This window comes from Argentina silus, assembly GCF_951799395.1.
Source record: "Argentina silus genome assembly, chromosome: 1".
In the NCBI taxonomy this organism is placed as follows: Eukaryota; Metazoa; Chordata; class Actinopteri; order Argentiniformes; family Argentinidae; genus Argentina; species Argentina silus.
This window is the reverse complement of record NC_139655.1, coordinates 28799671-28816622: the sequence shown is the minus strand read 5'-3', so window position 1 is coordinate 28816622 and position 16952 is coordinate 28799671. Positions and strand designations below refer to the sequence as shown.

At 45.1% G+C, this 16952-nt stretch overlaps 1 protein-coding gene across 1 annotated transcript; it reads left to right on the top strand.

The window, feature by feature from the left end:
• The first annotated feature begins 333 nt into the window (after positions 1 to 333).
• rdh10a (retinol dehydrogenase 10a) lies at positions 334 to 12115 on the top strand. Its single transcript, XM_083677998.1, has 6 exons — positions 334 to 1049; positions 1654 to 1889; positions 8214 to 8312; positions 9424 to 9569; positions 10056 to 10187; positions 10436 to 12115. The coding sequence occupies exons 1-6, from the start codon at positions 764 to 766 to the stop codon at positions 10557 to 10559; spliced, it is 1023 nt and encodes a 340-aa protein (XP_083534124.1). The 5' UTR covers positions 334 to 763; the 3' UTR covers positions 10560 to 12115.
• Positions 12116 to 16952: the final 4837 nt, after the last annotated feature.

Genomic DNA, 16952 nt, shown 5'->3' with positions numbered 1-16952 from the left:
CTTGTAAATACTGGAAGCACAGCAGCGCTGCTCATTGTTTGTAGTTTTCTGTACCAAAAGCCTAAGCACTATTCAATCGCAACATTTGTTATCAATCATTTAATTAATAATGTCGAACATCCTACAAGATAACGTATATGCTATGTTACAATAAAGTAATCGTAAATGCGCTCCCCCTTTTATCCCCTCCTCTTATCTTGCTGCCGCTGATATACTACTTTCTATCTGTCAGGCATTCAGGTCGCTGTCCGATTGGGTCCTTTAATGACGGCGGAGTGGTTAAAAAGCGCGTGAGCCGCTGTTGTGTTGTGAGATCACTGAAAGACTGTCACTGCAACAGAAGGGGGCAATCCAGTGGCAGCTATCCGCAACTCACTGAAACAGTGCGCATTTGTGACTGGACTCTTGTCCGAGAAACAGCTTGCAGTTACAGTTTTTTCTTATCATTTTTGATTGATCCAGTGGCTGGCTGCGATATACGCATTTGTGCTGTTTTGCTGTAATTAATAAGATACCTAAAGCCAGCCAATAGACTTCCATTCCGTTTTGAAGGTATTTTTTTGTATTGACAGTATTTAGACTGTTTTAGAGTTGGTTTCATACTACTCAACAACGCTGAATGGACAGTTAATTTGGTTCTCGTGTCAGTCCGTTGATTATTCCAACTTTGGCTAACACTGCCAACACCGGCATTTAGACCGCAGGAAGAAAACCCTGCAGTTTATTTGAATTCTTTTGCTATTGCCTTATTATCTCATTTAAGATGATGGTCATTATTGCGGAGTTCTTTGTGGTCATCTTGAAAGTGCTCTGGGCTTTTGTGACCGCCGGAGTGAAATGGATTGTGCGGCCGAAGGAGAAGAGTGTCGCGGGACAGGTGTGTGTAATCACCGGGGCTGGAAGTGGCCTCGGACGCCTCTTCGCCAAGGAGTTCGCTCGGAGACGGGCAGTACTGGTGCTCTGGGACATCAACAGCCAAAGCAACGAGGAGACTGCAGAGATGGTGCGGCAGATTTACCGTGAGCTTGACAGCCCGATGTCCAAAGACGGTGAGTAGGCTATTGCTGACGGCATTTTTACGCACACTGTATCCACATACATTGATGGCATCATAGCAGCCCATACTTGCTCGAACCTAGGTATTGTAATTGACATTTGAACCCTTGATTTTTTTTTAAATTGATTTTATGTTTTTTAGACTTGATGGTAGTTTATTCTAATTAGTGTTCACGTTTTGATTCAAACTGTTCCCAAGATCATGCTTTGGTTATTTGTGCGCAAGGTCCATCAATATGCATGGTACACCAGCAGCCACATGAGGACAGCTCTCATCTAAAGTCCGTTGAGCACCACCACTTGCTCTCCCTTCACTGGGAGCTGTGCTACCCAGCAATTACCTAGGGGGCGACAATGTATTTGACCTACCATCCCACTGTGTGCAATGTACTATGTAAAATGACAGTTTCAGCATGCTTAGACAAAATGTAACAAAAGTATTTTACATCAAGGTTTCCTTAACTTCAAGGCAAATATGCTGTTCACATCTTTGTATTAAATGCCTGTAGCTCAACTGTTGATTCTACATTTTGCTTCCATTGTACTCCTGTGACATGCTATTTCTCATTCTGATTCCTCCTGTGTGTCCCTCTGTAGGACCTGTTGGAGGTGTAGAGGAGGTCCCTCCATTCCAGCCCCAGGTATACACATACGTATGCGACGTGGGCAAACGTGAGAGTGTGTATTCCACGGCTGAGAAGGTGCGTCGTGAGGTGGGCAATGTGGACATGTTGATCAACAATGCCGGCGTTGTCTCCGGCCATCACCTACTGGAGTGCCCTGATGAGCTGATTGAGCGCACCATGGTGGTCAACTGCCACGCACACTTCTGGGTGAGTCCCCTGCCCTGCCTTACCTCCTGTACTCCTCATAGCCCTAACCTGAGTATGTGGAAGAGGCTGGATCATGTTGTCTTGCACCCAACCGAGTGTGAGACCCCTAATCCTTCTACTCATTTAATGGCCCACTACTCTGCTTGTCAGCCCCCTACACATGTTCCTACACATTCGCATTCAGTGCAAACCTGAGCTAGAGTTGGTCTCAATATCCAGGTCCAGATACTATCATGACAAACCTACAATAGGCTTTGGTGACTCTTGCTTTATAACTGTACACATCCTCTTAGTGCACATGGTAAAGGCCCGTTGACCTTTTTTAAAGTACATGTCATGCTAAATCCATTATTTTTTGTGGATTACATAGTGATGGTATGTGACATCAGTTCCATAAAAGCTCTCACCTAAGCTTGTCAGAGTTTCTGTAATCACCTGTTATCCTGGTGTTTAGTGGGGTGCCAGGTTTAAAGGAATGTTTCCCCTCTCTTTGCATGCCTCTTCATAATCCTACACTGCGTGTGCAAAATGCAAGTTAATTTAGGTGTGTGTGGGGAGCGAGGATGCGCTTCTATCTTTATACAGCCAGCTTTGTTCTCCTATAGCTGCAGTCATTGGTTTGGTTTGATGTTTCTGAAGGCAGCTGTTTAGCAGCCCATGATGGTGATGATCCCTGTGGTATGTCAATCTCCCTTCGCTGCTGCACGGAGCTCTCTGACAAATCTCTGGCGTCCGCCTGGAGAGGAGAAGAGGTTCCTACTGGATGCTATACCCATCCACTAGAATTGTCTCACACCTCTTAAGGGCATTGGATAGTCATGAAACCTTGGCCTCTGCCTGGTGTTTCCGCTCTGTTTTCCATTTGTTTTCACTGGCTCTATCGTCCTCGCCTGCCAACATGAATATTTATCTTGAGTACTGTACTTCTGATGTAGAGGACCTGTAGGTCGTGGTTGTAGTGATGAACGGGCTATTTAAGAGCAGAGGTTGAGTTGTTGTGAAAGTTCTGAGCTGTGTGTGTTGGCACCCCAGGACCGATCTTCAGGCTGGGTAATTAGAAAACTATTGAGGGGCACATCCTGTATGGAAGAGGGAGGGAGAGGCGGGTGTTTGTTGTTTGTATTAGGCCCATTCTCACTTTGCCCCCCCCCCCCCATCTAATTAAGCTCATGTTAGTACACAAGTACACACTGAGGAGTGCGGAGTGCATTGTTTGGGGAGGACCACCCATGTGGGGTGAGTGTTGTGATGGTGGGCAATTTGTTTAGAGACCTGCATTCTCTAGAGTCATTCTCTCATTTTTTATTTTTTTTTATTTTTATTTCTTATTTCTCTTTCTGCCCTGATAAATGATGTATTGAGAGGAGGAGATGGAGCTAGTGTTAACAGTCTGAAGCCACAGGGTCTTCTGACTGGAGATAAGAGACACTGTTTCATTCTCAATGACACCATAGAACCGTGCTGATTCTCTAAATTGAGCATGAAAATCTCTTGTTGAACCAGTTGGCTGTGTACGAGACAGGTTATGTATTCTCTTACTAAGGGACGTCCCCATTCATTCACACACTCTCGCCTTTAGATCCCGTAAGCGGTGCAGTCAGCATCCAGGGGTTTGGTGGTATAGTTTTGGATTCTCATTAGGGGTTTGAGCCTCTGTTTTCTCTTGTTCTTTGCAGAGTGCGGTTTCTTTAAGGGGGGGCCAGATGAAAGCCGGGCTTAATGAATGGGGACAGGCCAGCATGGCAGAATGGAGGATGTGGTTCATTAAAGACACAAGCTGGCTGAATAGAGCCCTAGACCAACAAGGACTTGTCCGCTCCTCTCTTCCACAAACACGGGAGTCGCTGAGCAATTGCTCACTACATGCAGATGGCGTATTACACAAAGCTTTGATATGTTTGGTTGTACAGCAGGTTTTTAAATAGCCCATTTGTGGCACATGACTCAAGAAATACCCACAGATTTTGATGTAGCCTTGTTATGTAGTTGAGTAGGATGTTAAAACCAGTTTAGAGGGATGTGTGCATGTGAAGCCTTGTTGTAGTTTGTTGGCACTTTGTGGATATTACAATAGGACGTTTTATTTCCTCCTTGCGGTTTGCCAAAAAAGAGGATTAGAATGAGTGGTCCAGTTCTTGTATGTCAGTTTAGTTTACAAAGTGCGGCTAAATTCCTAGCTCTGCTTTCTCAAGCTTGTCATCTCTCTGTTCCTCTCATGCTTCACTGATTGATGTAGCCTTCTGCATGTTCTCCCTGCCTGTTTGGAAAGCTGACTTTTCTGAGGAAAAGTAAAATAAACACTCAGAAGCTGCAATGATGGATGTTTTCTTTATAAGCCTTGTCTAGCTTTGGTTATTATTTCTCAAAAATATCCTGCAGGCTCACTATAACTGGGCCCACCCAGGGAACATTTGTAGCTGATTAACAGAAGTGATGCCCCAAAACTCTCTGCTCCCCCCCCCCCCCCCCCCCCTTCCTTCCCAGTCCCAGACTAGTCTGGCCCTCTAGCAAGGTCTCCCAAGGTTGGCCTCCCAACCAACAGCCATATCCTCCCCTCTGAGTTCCTCCAACAGGACCTGGCAAGGGGTTCACTGCACTCACTCCATCTAAAATGCTCTGCTGAGTGTGAAACAGAGGAGGGAAGGGCAGAGTCCAGATGGGGAGGGAGAGTTTTTTTTTTTTTTTGTGTGTGTGGGATAGTATGGTGGGAATGGGGCTCAGATGGAGACATGAGCAGGAAGTGGGTGGTTATCTAAGTGTGTGGGTGTCTGCCAGCCCTAACTCAACCCTGGGACCACCTCCCTCCCTCCAGACCCCTCATGGCCCCTCTGGTCCCCCAGGCATGGTTCTGTGGGTCCGGGTGCAGCTGCATGGGGGAGTCACCGGGGCAAGCTCTAACCATCCGGCCCTGCGTCATGCTCTGCACTGACTCAGTCCCTCGCTCTTCTCCTCACTGTTTTTTGGGGGAGATGGATAAGGGACATGTTTTATTGGATGAGTGCAGCTGGATGGGTGGCGCTGAGTGAATGGGAGATGAATTGGTATTCAATGGTATACAGGGAATGTTGTTACTCACTCTGCTGGCTTTGTTACTCTGTGATTTCTAGTCCGTCTGTTAGAGGAAAATGGCATACGAAAAACCATCTTGATCACATGTGTTTGTAAATGTGAATCATTGCACGGTGCTCCTGTAATAATCTGCTCCTGCAGTCCTCTATCTGTGCTCATGTAGTGGAAACGAAGGCTCTCTCTCTGAGCTCCCTGGAGAGTGACATGGCGGGAAAGAGAGGGAGCGAGAGAGAAAGGAGGAAGGAGGGCAGTCCAGTCCTGTCCCGTCCACAGGCGAGGGGGTAATGGCGAGCCGCTGCCTGACCCACTTATCTGACAATTGGTTTCTTGTCTGCGGATCGGCTTGACGAGATGCCAAGTGACAGGAGCCAAGTTCCGTGAGCTGCATTCCTGCCGCAGCCAGAGAAAGGAGGCAGCCAGGCAGAAGGGTCCTACTTGACTGGTTTTATATGGGGCCCTCCCTGGGCCTGGTGCACCTGTACTCCTCCTTGCTGGAGTCAGGGCTGCACACATGCTAGAGTTTCCATTTACGGTTTAATGAGTCTGGGAAAAGGCTGAGCACTGTTGCCCTTATTGGCCTGTTTGTTTTATAACAGTTGCTTGGAAGGGAAGTTGGTCTCCAGTTGTGTATTTGAGGATGTAATTGAGAATGACACCGATATTTCGGTTGACCACCAGAGCATGTCCGCATTACAGGTTTTACATCCATCTCTCCTGTCAACCAAGGACCAAGGTTCAAAGACCACTCCCAATTTTGTTGCACTGGCAACAACCAGTCCACTCAAGCCTTTTAAATTCAATCAATACTGAGACCAAACCAGATAGGTCTGGTGATTTAAGCAAGGACGTCCACTCTCTCAGGTCAACGCAGGGGTCGGTCTAATTAAATGGCCATCTGGTCCGGCTCAAAGTCCAATATTTGTTCATATTCCTGTTGGTCAGGCGCTAGCACTAATGCAGCCTGACACCCCAGCTGTGAGCAGCTTTGTGTGGCTAAAATGCTCCTGGGGGTACGCACCAATTAGGGGGCGCAGCGGGCAAGGCACCCCTGCATGGGCCAAGGAGGCCTGGCTCTGTCGGAGGGTAATTTAGCGGAACGGGGAGCGTTGAGACCCAATTACGCCCGCTCTGATGTAAGACATGAGCCCCTGTTTGCTTTCACACGTTTCGTGTCCGAGAGGTCGCCGGAGGTCGCGCCCTGCTTCTCATGGCAGCTCTGGCATGCGGGCATCACTGGAGGGCGGGTTTCGGATGATGAACCCTTTCTGTGGTCCTGTTTTGAAGACCGGATCGTCTGTTGAACATCCTGAAACGCTCTTCCCTCAATTTCTCCCTTCTGCTGAGTTGAAGTCTAAGCATTTCAATCACAATTGGCAAAAATTGCAAACCTGGCTAATTCTAACTTGATAGCAGGCCTTAGTCATTGTGAATTGGCCATGGTGCCAAGTCGAGAACCCTCCCCACTGTAGGTTGTTGTGTGGGTGGGAGGTGTTGGCTCGGGCCAGGTATGGGCATATCTCAGCTAATGCTCCATTTGCACGCATAGCCCCACTCACCCACCGCCATCTTGGCATCCAGAACCCTTCCTCAGCTTTTGCCCAGTCCTGATGCCCCCGCCCCCCCCCCCCATCACTCGATGAGCTGAATATTGCAGCAATTTCACATTTAATGCTCTGGAAAAGTGCAGATGTTTGGCTTCAAATCAGATCAGCTCTACCTGGCTATAGAATTCCCTTTAACAGCAGACCCCTTACTCTGCCAGTTGCTTATATCACTCTTTCCCAGTCCATAAATTAAAATGGGCTGGCCCAAGTTGATGTAGTGCTTACTCTGGTACCTTACATAACAAACTACAGAAAAAGAGAGAGGGAGATGTCTTAGCCCTGCAGGTTGTCAGATCTACAGATCAAGGTCCTATTAAAGTGTGCATGTCTGACAGGGCTGTGCTTTGTTCCCAGCAGATTTCAGGCATTCCTGCCCTCTCCTTGCATAGTTGTACAACCTGGTACCATGCTCACACACTGGCTCTGCGAACGCCTCCAGGGCATGTTTATAACTAGGTGATATCATCGAGAACTCTGTTTCTCTTGGCTCCTTGGGCTGTTCCAGGGCAGGCTCTGTGCTGCTCCATGGAGAATCCTCAAGCAGCAAAGCATTCGGTTTGCATTTGTTTATTTGATATGGACTGATGCAGTTACAACACATTGAATCAACAACGGTCAATGCATTGCACCATTATGCTTTGGCTGTCTCTTGCATGTGGTGTTCTAAAGATTTTTTTGTGGTTCTATTCAATGGTAGATGGGCCAATATCTCTCTCCCCCCACCCCAACTTCATTTGTGTTCTATGCCCATTCATTACACCACGCCTAGATGTTAATGACAACTGGGATAGGCCTAGTTGTTTTTGTTTTTCCACTGAATCTGGCACCATTAAGTAACAAAAGGCCTGCTGGGTGTTTTGAGCCCTCCTAAGGGGAGACTGATAGGAATTGGCCAATCAGTGCTGTCACGTGTCACGCCTACAGATTGGCCCATGCTGTGAACACACTGATTGCAAAGTCAGTAGACAGGGTGAGAAACAGCTTTTGCCGTTAATTCACAGAAATCCCTGTCAATCTGTCCTAGCGTTACTCTTCTCACTGACTCCCATTGGGTTATCTAGTGGAACCACTTAGGCCCTCACGTGGCAGTAGTGAAACACTTTCATCTCTCCTCTTTCCTCTGCAGTTGCTTTGTGTGTGTATTGTTCCCTCAGACCGCTGCTTGGGCAGAGCACAGGGCTGTGGGTTGACGGAGTCTGAATTGCATTGTGGGATGTGTTGAGTGAACGGAGGCCTATGATTGGTGCTGTCGGCACCTCTTTAGAGCGAGCACATCACCGGGTATGAGATCTGTGTGGGAAAAGAACAGAGTTGTACAGTATAGCTAGATCTCTCTTTCTGTTTCAATCTCTCATTGAGTAACTGTCTAAAGAAAGCATTAGCCTTCCTCTTCTCTCTGCACCCAATTCACACCTGCTACAAGACGCATTTTAATGTCACTAACCAGAACTACAGTGTTTTACAACTGTAACACCTCCAGTAGTCTGCCTGCCTTTGGAAGCCTGTTATGAAATCTCATTCAAAGGGCTCTTCTCTCAGCATCACCATGGAGAAGAGAGGGGATCAAAGGGCTTTGGCACAGACAAACTGCACCAGTAAACTAACCTTCCTCTTTTTCTTTTTTCCTCTCTCTCTTCTGTCCTTCCTCCAGACCACCAAGGCGTTCCTCCCCAAGATGTTGGAGCTGAATCATGGCCACATTGTGACAGTTGCCAGCTCTCTGGGCTTATTCAGCACAGCTGGAGTGGAGGTTAGTACTATACACCCGCCCTGCCGCATCCATCCATCCTCCCCTCCCTCCCTTCGCTAAAGCCAGGCCGGAAAACAGACAGGCTGTTCTAGAGATGCTCAGCATGCCAGCTAGCATGCTGTGGCGGGGAGATTCCCCTTTTTCCTGGCGTTCCCCCACCCGGGAAATTAAGGAACACAGATGAGCTTAGGGGGGCCTGTTACGGGGCCCTCTGTCTGGAGCTGTGGGGGTGTGAGGTCCCTGTAGGGCTCCTGGCTCTGGGGCCAGAACAGGCTGACGGGTCCCTGCAGGAGAGAGACATCTTCATCAGGCCTTTGTTAGAGATTGGAGCTCGCTCAGTATTCACTTCACACACTTTCAATGGAGGAGATTTTTTTTTTTTTTTTTTTTCTTCTGCCCCGTACTTATTATTTTTGTTATCTGACTGTTAAAATGTATTTTATGTAGTCTTCGTCTCCATAACAATGGCTGTAACTGTCACACTCTGCTGTATTCAGGAGGGATGTTTGAGAATGGTTTATCAATAATATTCCAGAGCACATTCTTACAGTTTAGCCTAGATCGGTGTAATTTTCAGCTGGTCTATAGGGACTGCCTCCCCATTTGTCCTTTTGTTTTTATAGCTGCGCGTTTGCTTTTGTTGTACGGGCATTCATCCATAACGATTAAGTGTCCCTTCAAAGGGAGAGGAGCACAGTACAATTCTTGTTGACCTATTATGCTTCCTTGAAATGCCTTGAATGTGATTTTTAGAGCAACGCATTAATTTCAGGACCAAAGCTGGCAGGCTTGTCATGTGGGCACAGTCAAATCTCTTTATCCGCCCAGTGTTTATCGACACGCATCTGTGTTTGCCCAAGCTCTTTTTGAAGATTATTTCCACGGCGAACCACATCAAAACATTCCCGCCAAGCCGAAGCGTCTCCTGATGCACTGGAAAAGAATGCTAATGAAACTGTAGAACGGAGGACAGGGCTTCGTAGGGGTTTTGTGGCCGTGTCATTAACAGGAAGGAGAAACCCGCGATGCCTGGGGCCGTGTTGATAATGTACACCCTTTAGTGCGGTTGCAGCTTTTTACAACGATACCTGTTCTCTCATTTACTCCACAGGATTACTGTGCCAGTAAGTTTGGTGCCATCGGCTTCCATGAGTCGCTGAGCCACGAGATTAAGGCTTCGGATAAGGATGGCATTAAGATGACGCTGGTGTGCCCCTACCTGGTCGACACAGGCATGTTCAGAGGCTGCAGGATAAGGTAAGACATCATGTTCAGCTTGAATTGGAAAATTCGTAATATCACTAACAGAACCTGCACTATTCCAGTTTCCCTCCATACAATATGGGATTCTATGAACGAGTTTTGGTTCCAAGATTAGATAATGGTGAAGTACCGATATTGGAAGTGTCTTGCCCAGTAATGTAAATGTCATAGTATCCCCCAAACAATGAGGGCCACTTCCCCAAGGGATAACCTCTCTAAACAGATGCACCTTGGATACATTTCCCCTCTGCAGTTACAATACCCCCCCCCCCCCCTCCCCCACTGTGTGTGTCCTAAGGGAAGGTGAACCTCCCCCCTCAAAGGGCTTGAATAGAAATGATTGGAATTAATTGTTTAGATCAGACGATTGGATAAGATTAAGAGGGCTATTCCCTGATATGCAATGTCCTAAATACTGTAGCTCACTGGATATGCTTCAGCAGTCTCTAACTGCGCCATGTTGACTTCCTCTCTACACAGGAAGGAGATTGAGCCCTTCCTGCCACCTCTGAAGCCAGAGTTCTGTGTAACACAGTCCATGAGGGCCATCTTGACTGACCAGGCAATGATCTGCACGCCTCGCATAGTCTATATGGTCAACTTCATGAAAAGGTGAGGCATCACTCCGCGTCTCACTAATCATCCTGCTCCTCCCCTTCCTTCTCTTCTTTCTTCACTGCTCCCTCACCCCTTTTTTTCCCTCCTCACTGCCGCTCTCCACTTTTTTTTTCCCCCTTCTATATTCCTGCCCCTCTCTAATCTCTAATTGATGCTTTCAAATGATCACATCTACATTCAACACACTGAGTGTATTGTAGAGCTGTGTGGGTCTAACAAAGTAACCTCTCTCCCCTCTGTAGCATCCTGCCCTTTGAGGCCATTGTGTGCATGTACCGGTTCCTGGGAGCTGATAAATGTATGTACCCCTTCCTGGCCCAGCGGAAAGAGGCTATGAACAACAACGAGGCCAAGAACGGGATCTAGGGGGCGCTGTTTCGCACAGGGGCACATAACCTTAGAGCACGAGGATACGACCACTGAGGGTGCATTGAGAAGAAGGAGAGAAAAAAAGACTGAATCTAGACCGGTGCACTTGCATTGAGCAGATGCAAAGGTTTACCATATTGTTCCTCTGGAACAAAGAAAGCTGTGTACTACACAAAGGATTTATTTGTCTTTGTTTTTCTAAGGTTTGTTTAAAGAAACCAACCATCTATATACTGTGTCAATAGTTTTTGAAATCATACAAAAAAGGTATTCAATAATTAACTATTTACGTAATGTAGTCACCAGCCTTATCTAGTGTCTTTGTGGAAATATACAGTATGTTACTGTACGAACAGTAAAATCGTGTCACTTTTTTGTTTTTTATTTGTAGACATGCACTGTAATTACTGACTTTCTCTACACTGCCAACCCTCTTTGTGTAGAAACGGTTCAACTTGGCATTTCACATCCCAGCGTCCCCAGAGGCACAGTCTAACCGATCACAAACTGATGGTCCAAATGGTTATCCCATCACATTGTGACTCTTAGCCCATGTTGTTGAGTTCAGAAGTCAAACTGTTGCCCAATATCTATTTTGAGTTTAAAACATTTTCATGTTTCTTTTTATGTCGCCATGATATTGAAAAGGAAATGTCACCTGTAGATGCTGTTCTTTTGTATTAAGACTGAATATCCCATTACTTTGCAGTTGAACATGTTAATACCAGCCTGTGTTTGGCTTGCCCAGTGGGGTGCATGGTTTCAGAAGGTCCAGACAGAATGTAATGTACTGAGTGGACACCATTCTTTACCTTGTGGAACAGATGGCCAAGTAACTCTTATCAGCTGCTTCTGAAGATGTGTCCTCTCCTATCACTTGGTTGTCTCTATTTTTCTCTAATTAAACTCCATGAATGGGGTCAATAGACTGTGTTGAACTCTGCTGTAGCACATTGGGATGTCAATCGTGAACGCAAGTGAGAGCAAATAAATCTTGTTGTCATTTATGTGCAAATGTTTAATACCAGTCAGTGATTGGTTGTGTAGATTTATTACAGCCAATATGTCTCATTAGATGTTGCCATGTCAATCAAAACATTTCTCATGACTCCAATCCAACTAATGGACCAGACCTTCAAGTCAGTTTTATGTTTGAGGAAATTGTAATGTAGAGACACTCCAGAGTTGTCACATCTTTGTTCAGAAGTGATGCTCTCACTTCGCTGTCTGTTGTCCACCTTGTCCAGTTCCAGTGAAATGTAAATGTTTAACTGTTGTGAGTTCCCAGAAGTCCTTCCATGGAAATGACTCTCCACTGTATTTGATGTTTGGATATTTTATATACTTTAGGGAAGACAGATTTTGAATTTCAACTACATTCCAATAGGTGTCATTCCTTCAGCCACAGCAATGAGCCTAAATTCTCTACCTCTTAATTTTTGCCATTTGTTGACAGTATGACATAAGCCTCTTTTTGTAATTTTCTTAAGACTGCTCTTTAGTGGAGCAAATGTGTTTTCCGATGTTTAGTGTCTCTACCTAACTTAAATTAATAAAGTGATTTAGATTATTATGTGGTGTGTGTTTACTTGACTCCTCTCAATCAAGTCTAACCCATTTTCTTATTTACCCAACGTTTGACAGATCAAAGTACAAGCAATCCACACAATGCAGTATAATGTGTGGCATTTTATACAACATTTTTTACGAGGACTCAAATCACTTTACATTGAGGGGAAATAACTTATTGATCATTTATATAGTGGATACCATGAATACGAAAAAGCTTGTACTAGGGTTGTTGATTGACCTGCTCTACCAGTCATTGACTAAAGGGACAAAGGTGAGAGGTGTTTCACTGATTGGGGGGGTGGGGGGGTATGTGTGTATTGTCAGTTCCTTTCATGGGTGTTACTCAATCCATATCCATGACATCATTCACAGTATTACTACACAAGCAGGAGGAACTTCTGTAAATATCGCCCACCAACAGTGGAGATTAAACACGCACTCAAAATACTAGGACAACAGTTCTGTCATGGACATACAATACAGTAGAACACTTCAAATGCATACATTTATGGATAAAACATAAAAAATGATGTTTAGTGTTCAATGATTTGGGCAGCCTGTAGATCTGCAGTCATATGTCCAAATAGGGAGGAAATAGTCCAAGTGTATGTACAGTAGTTGCCTCGTCACTCTGCAGTGCCCTCATTGTCTTCTTCCCTCCATATGGTTGCTATTGTCACAAGAAGCATTGTCCTCTCCCATATTGTGCCACCGTGTGACTCATGCCCATAGATATGGGTGTTGGCTTGAGGGGACAGGAGCCGTCTGTCTTTGTAAAAGTTTTACATCCTCAAACTGAGACAGTGGAAAATGAAAGATCAAGTCATGTTCCTAAATGACAACTGGTGACACACCACTTTTCTGAATGATTCAGAATTTGGTGGTATTCAATTGTCTGAGCAAAGCTTTGTTATATGTGACTTGGCAGTCTCTCTCTCCCTCTCTTTCTCTCCCTCTCCCTCTCTCTCTCTCTCTCTCTCTCTCTCTCCTCACTCTGTGACTGTCCAGAAGCTTATCAACCATTAGCAAAATGCATGATGTGGTTTACATAACTGGTGATGATCCAAGCCTAACATTGAACATGACTAAACTTGTGTAGGTTAACGATTGGATCATTATCACATAACTCTACAGTAGAAGCATTACATATTCCCCCCAAAACCAAAAAAATGTACTTCAAATGTGCTACTATGTATTCCCTCACTGCTTCCAGGTGGAGGTTTTTTTTTTCCTGTTTATCTTTCTCAGTGATTTCAGAGCATTTTGGAGGAAGTAGTTTAGATGCAGTGAACTACTCAAAGCAACTTTAGTTTGACAAACTATATTTCTCTCAAGGGTAGCTTTAGTGTAGTTCAACGTCTTCCCTTAGAAAGTAATTGGTATTTTTTTGTTAAATACAATTTCAGAGTAGCTTCCCCATTGAGTACAAGACACATTGATACCGGCTACACAGCTTCCAGACACTCCAATATCACTCCTGCACTTAGACAAATTATCTAGGAGCGTGGAGATGTCAATATTCCAGGCTCCAGCCCTGCAGCTCTCATCTACCGTGACTAATTGGAGGTGGATGAAGTTGCTTGGCGGCATATTAGTTGTAATGTGAAGGAGAGCTGTACTGACAGCTTAAATCCCTTAGTGTACAGGAGCTATCATCACCGCGGCAGCACTGCTAGCTACTGTTTAGCAGCACTCTCAAATGGAAAACCAGGGGCCTCATTTATAAACGTTGCGTAGATTTCACACTATGTGCATACGCCTTCTTTCAAAAAATGCGCACGCATGAACATATTCAGTGTGTTTGAAAGGATTTTTGAGCTGTTTCCGACCAGCGCTGATAAATGGCGATTAGCGCCTTTCACCTGTTGCATGATGGAAATCTGTCCAATTTGCGCAAACATTTCGGCTGCTTGAGATTTACTACAGTCGCGAGATCGAGGCGCAGTGGATTCCCACAGTTTCTTTTCACAGACTGCATGAAGAAGCAAGTGCCTTCATTATGGGAGGCACTTTTCATGGCCAATCATTAATGTTTTTATGACACATGTACCTGAATCAGGAAAAGTTCTACATGCCGCGATGTACATACCAGGCCGCAGCATAACAATACCTTGGATGGGGGCGTGCACAAGGTGGGGGCGAAACCCTGCCCCATTGCCCTGCCACTCATAAAGTGCCCTCCTGGATGGTGTTTTTTTCACATCACATCGTGCCCAACCCAAGTCGGGTCCAATGTTTAAGTCAAATAAGCCCTATGATCACACATACGCAATTATAAATCAGACCCATCATAAACATTTGCGCACGTAAACAAGTTTCACTGGCGCACCCCCATAAACGCCCACCTATATACATAAATGGTCACTCAATTAATAGCCTCCCTAGGCCGTGTATGCTGGAAATGCTATTTTGAATGAAAGATATGATAGAAACGGTCCTGAAGTGGATGCAGGATAGCGCATATTATTTGCAGGTTTGGGTAGGATAACAGGATAACAAATATAAGACAATATGTTGCATGGAAACAAGTCACAGACAGCTGCTGTGAACGCATCAAGCGCCGAGACCCGCAGCCTCTTGGAGCTCAAGAAGTGGTCCGATATCAAGGCAGAGGCACCAAAACGGCGCATACCTACGAAGCCAGTGTGAAGGTCACATGTGGAGGGAAGGGGACAGCGGAGCTTTCCCTTTTCAACCAACGGATCATGGCAATCATTGAACGACAGTGAGTAGTGGCGGATGCGGGGGGTTACGGATGCCACCTCTAGAAGTCTTACCCACATGGAATTGCAATTAATGACGACAAATTAGGACACAACGTCTAGGCCTAATAATAATAAACATATAATTCAGCCATGTGTCATTCTAAGTGCATGCAATTGGCTAATATCAATAATCATAAAATAATTGTACCCAGATGCCTGCTTTTGTTTCTAGGGCTCTCATTTTTACCCAATGTCCTCGGGCTGGTTCTGTCCCAATTTAACCCCTGGTTATAAATGAGGATGCTACTGTGGCTAATAAGTCCACTGCTTTTCCATGAACTAAATAAAGAAAAAGAAAATGAATAGGGATGTTGGCTGAATGTCTGTTCCAGCACGTTAATCAACGTCCTATCAACGATTGCCATCACTTCCTTATCCTGTTAATACTGCACTAATTTAGAGGACTTAAAGAGGGGGTCGATAGCACATAATTCAGATGGAAAAATCAATGGCAGTGGCATTTGTTCCTGCATGCCATGGACAGGCTCAATTGATTTAGTTCTATTTTTGGCAGTGAGGTTCACTGCCCCTTATTGGAGGGACAGAGCAGGACCATTCATCCTAGGGTTGGCCTTTGCCTCTTGGTTGTCACTACCTGAGCCTCCAGGACGGTTAGACGGCTAATGTGTGTGAACAGATTGGGTCTGTCAGCTGAATTCATTAGTCAGGGATATGGAATTGGACTGCTCTTGTCAGATGCCCTGATCCATCTGTCCCACTAATGGAAGAGCAGGTTCTGTTTGATGCACAGGCTCTCTATTTGCTAAGCAGCACAGGTGCACAGTGTGGAGGTATAGGTGCCATGTGTAGGTATAGGCCTTCATGTAGACTAACTGTAATGGTATGAGAGATGGGGTTCAAAGTGACCCATTCTTGTGAAAACAACATTTTGGTTGTTGCTTCAACTAGCCTTTGAATCCCAGGATGTGAGATTAATCAAAGACAAAGTGTTTCCCACGTTACTGGATAGAAACACTGGGACTCTCACTGAACAACAACTATTTTCGACATGAGAACATGTTTCAAGTGTCAATTAACAGAATCTAATAATGTCTGACATAGTTAAACACTGACATAAGACACTTCACATCCCAATAATTGGATCCACTAACAGACTGTATGAGGTCTATCACAGACTGGACACAACGTTCTCACACCAATCTAGTCCTGAAGAAATTATTTATGTGGTTGCATAGCTACACATCAACTCAGAAAGAATTCAGTTATGCACAGAGACACTAGACTACAGTACACTCCAAAGAGAGATGTTAGTTCATCTAGAGGGACATTTTTAAAAGCATTGACAAATAGGGCTCTGGAAAAAAACTTTAAACTTAACTTAAACTTTATTTGACTTGTAAACTGTTTAGGGGCAATGGAGATGGAGCTGTCATTCATTCTGAGTGAGAAAATGAACCTACAGTAGATATGCAAATGCTTGGCCTAAAATAGTTCTGGAACTTCAGCATTCACATTCACTTCATCAACGGGGTGGTTCTATAATTAGATCATACAGGGGTGGCACAGTCAATGTTTCTGATGAAAACTTTCCTTTTGTAGTTATATGTGGGGGTGGACATACAACCTGGGTTTGGCCTTCCATAGGCTTCATCAGAGTAGTCTCACCAGGCTGAGGTCTATGATCTTGTTCGCATCACTGTGCAGACACTGTAGTGAGTTTGAGCTGAGCATGGAAGAGTCACTTAAGAAGAGTCATGGAAAGGTTACAGAATAAAAAGTTGGGAATTTGGTGCTGATAACTTCCATCACAAATCTCTTTGTGCTGTATAACAGCATGGCATTGGGAAGATACTGTCAGCACCCTACCTCTTCATCATAGGTTCATGACAACTACCTGCTTATCATTTTCACCCATACTCCTATGCAAAAAAGGTTTGTCGAAAAAAGGTTCTCCCATAAACCGAGTGAAAAATCTGGTGTTATTTACAGGTGATGTGGTTACTTTGTGAGTGTGGTGTTGTTTGTCTTCAACCTGATTCTCCTGACACAGAAACAACAAAAGAAAACACACAGGGACACATTTTCCACATGA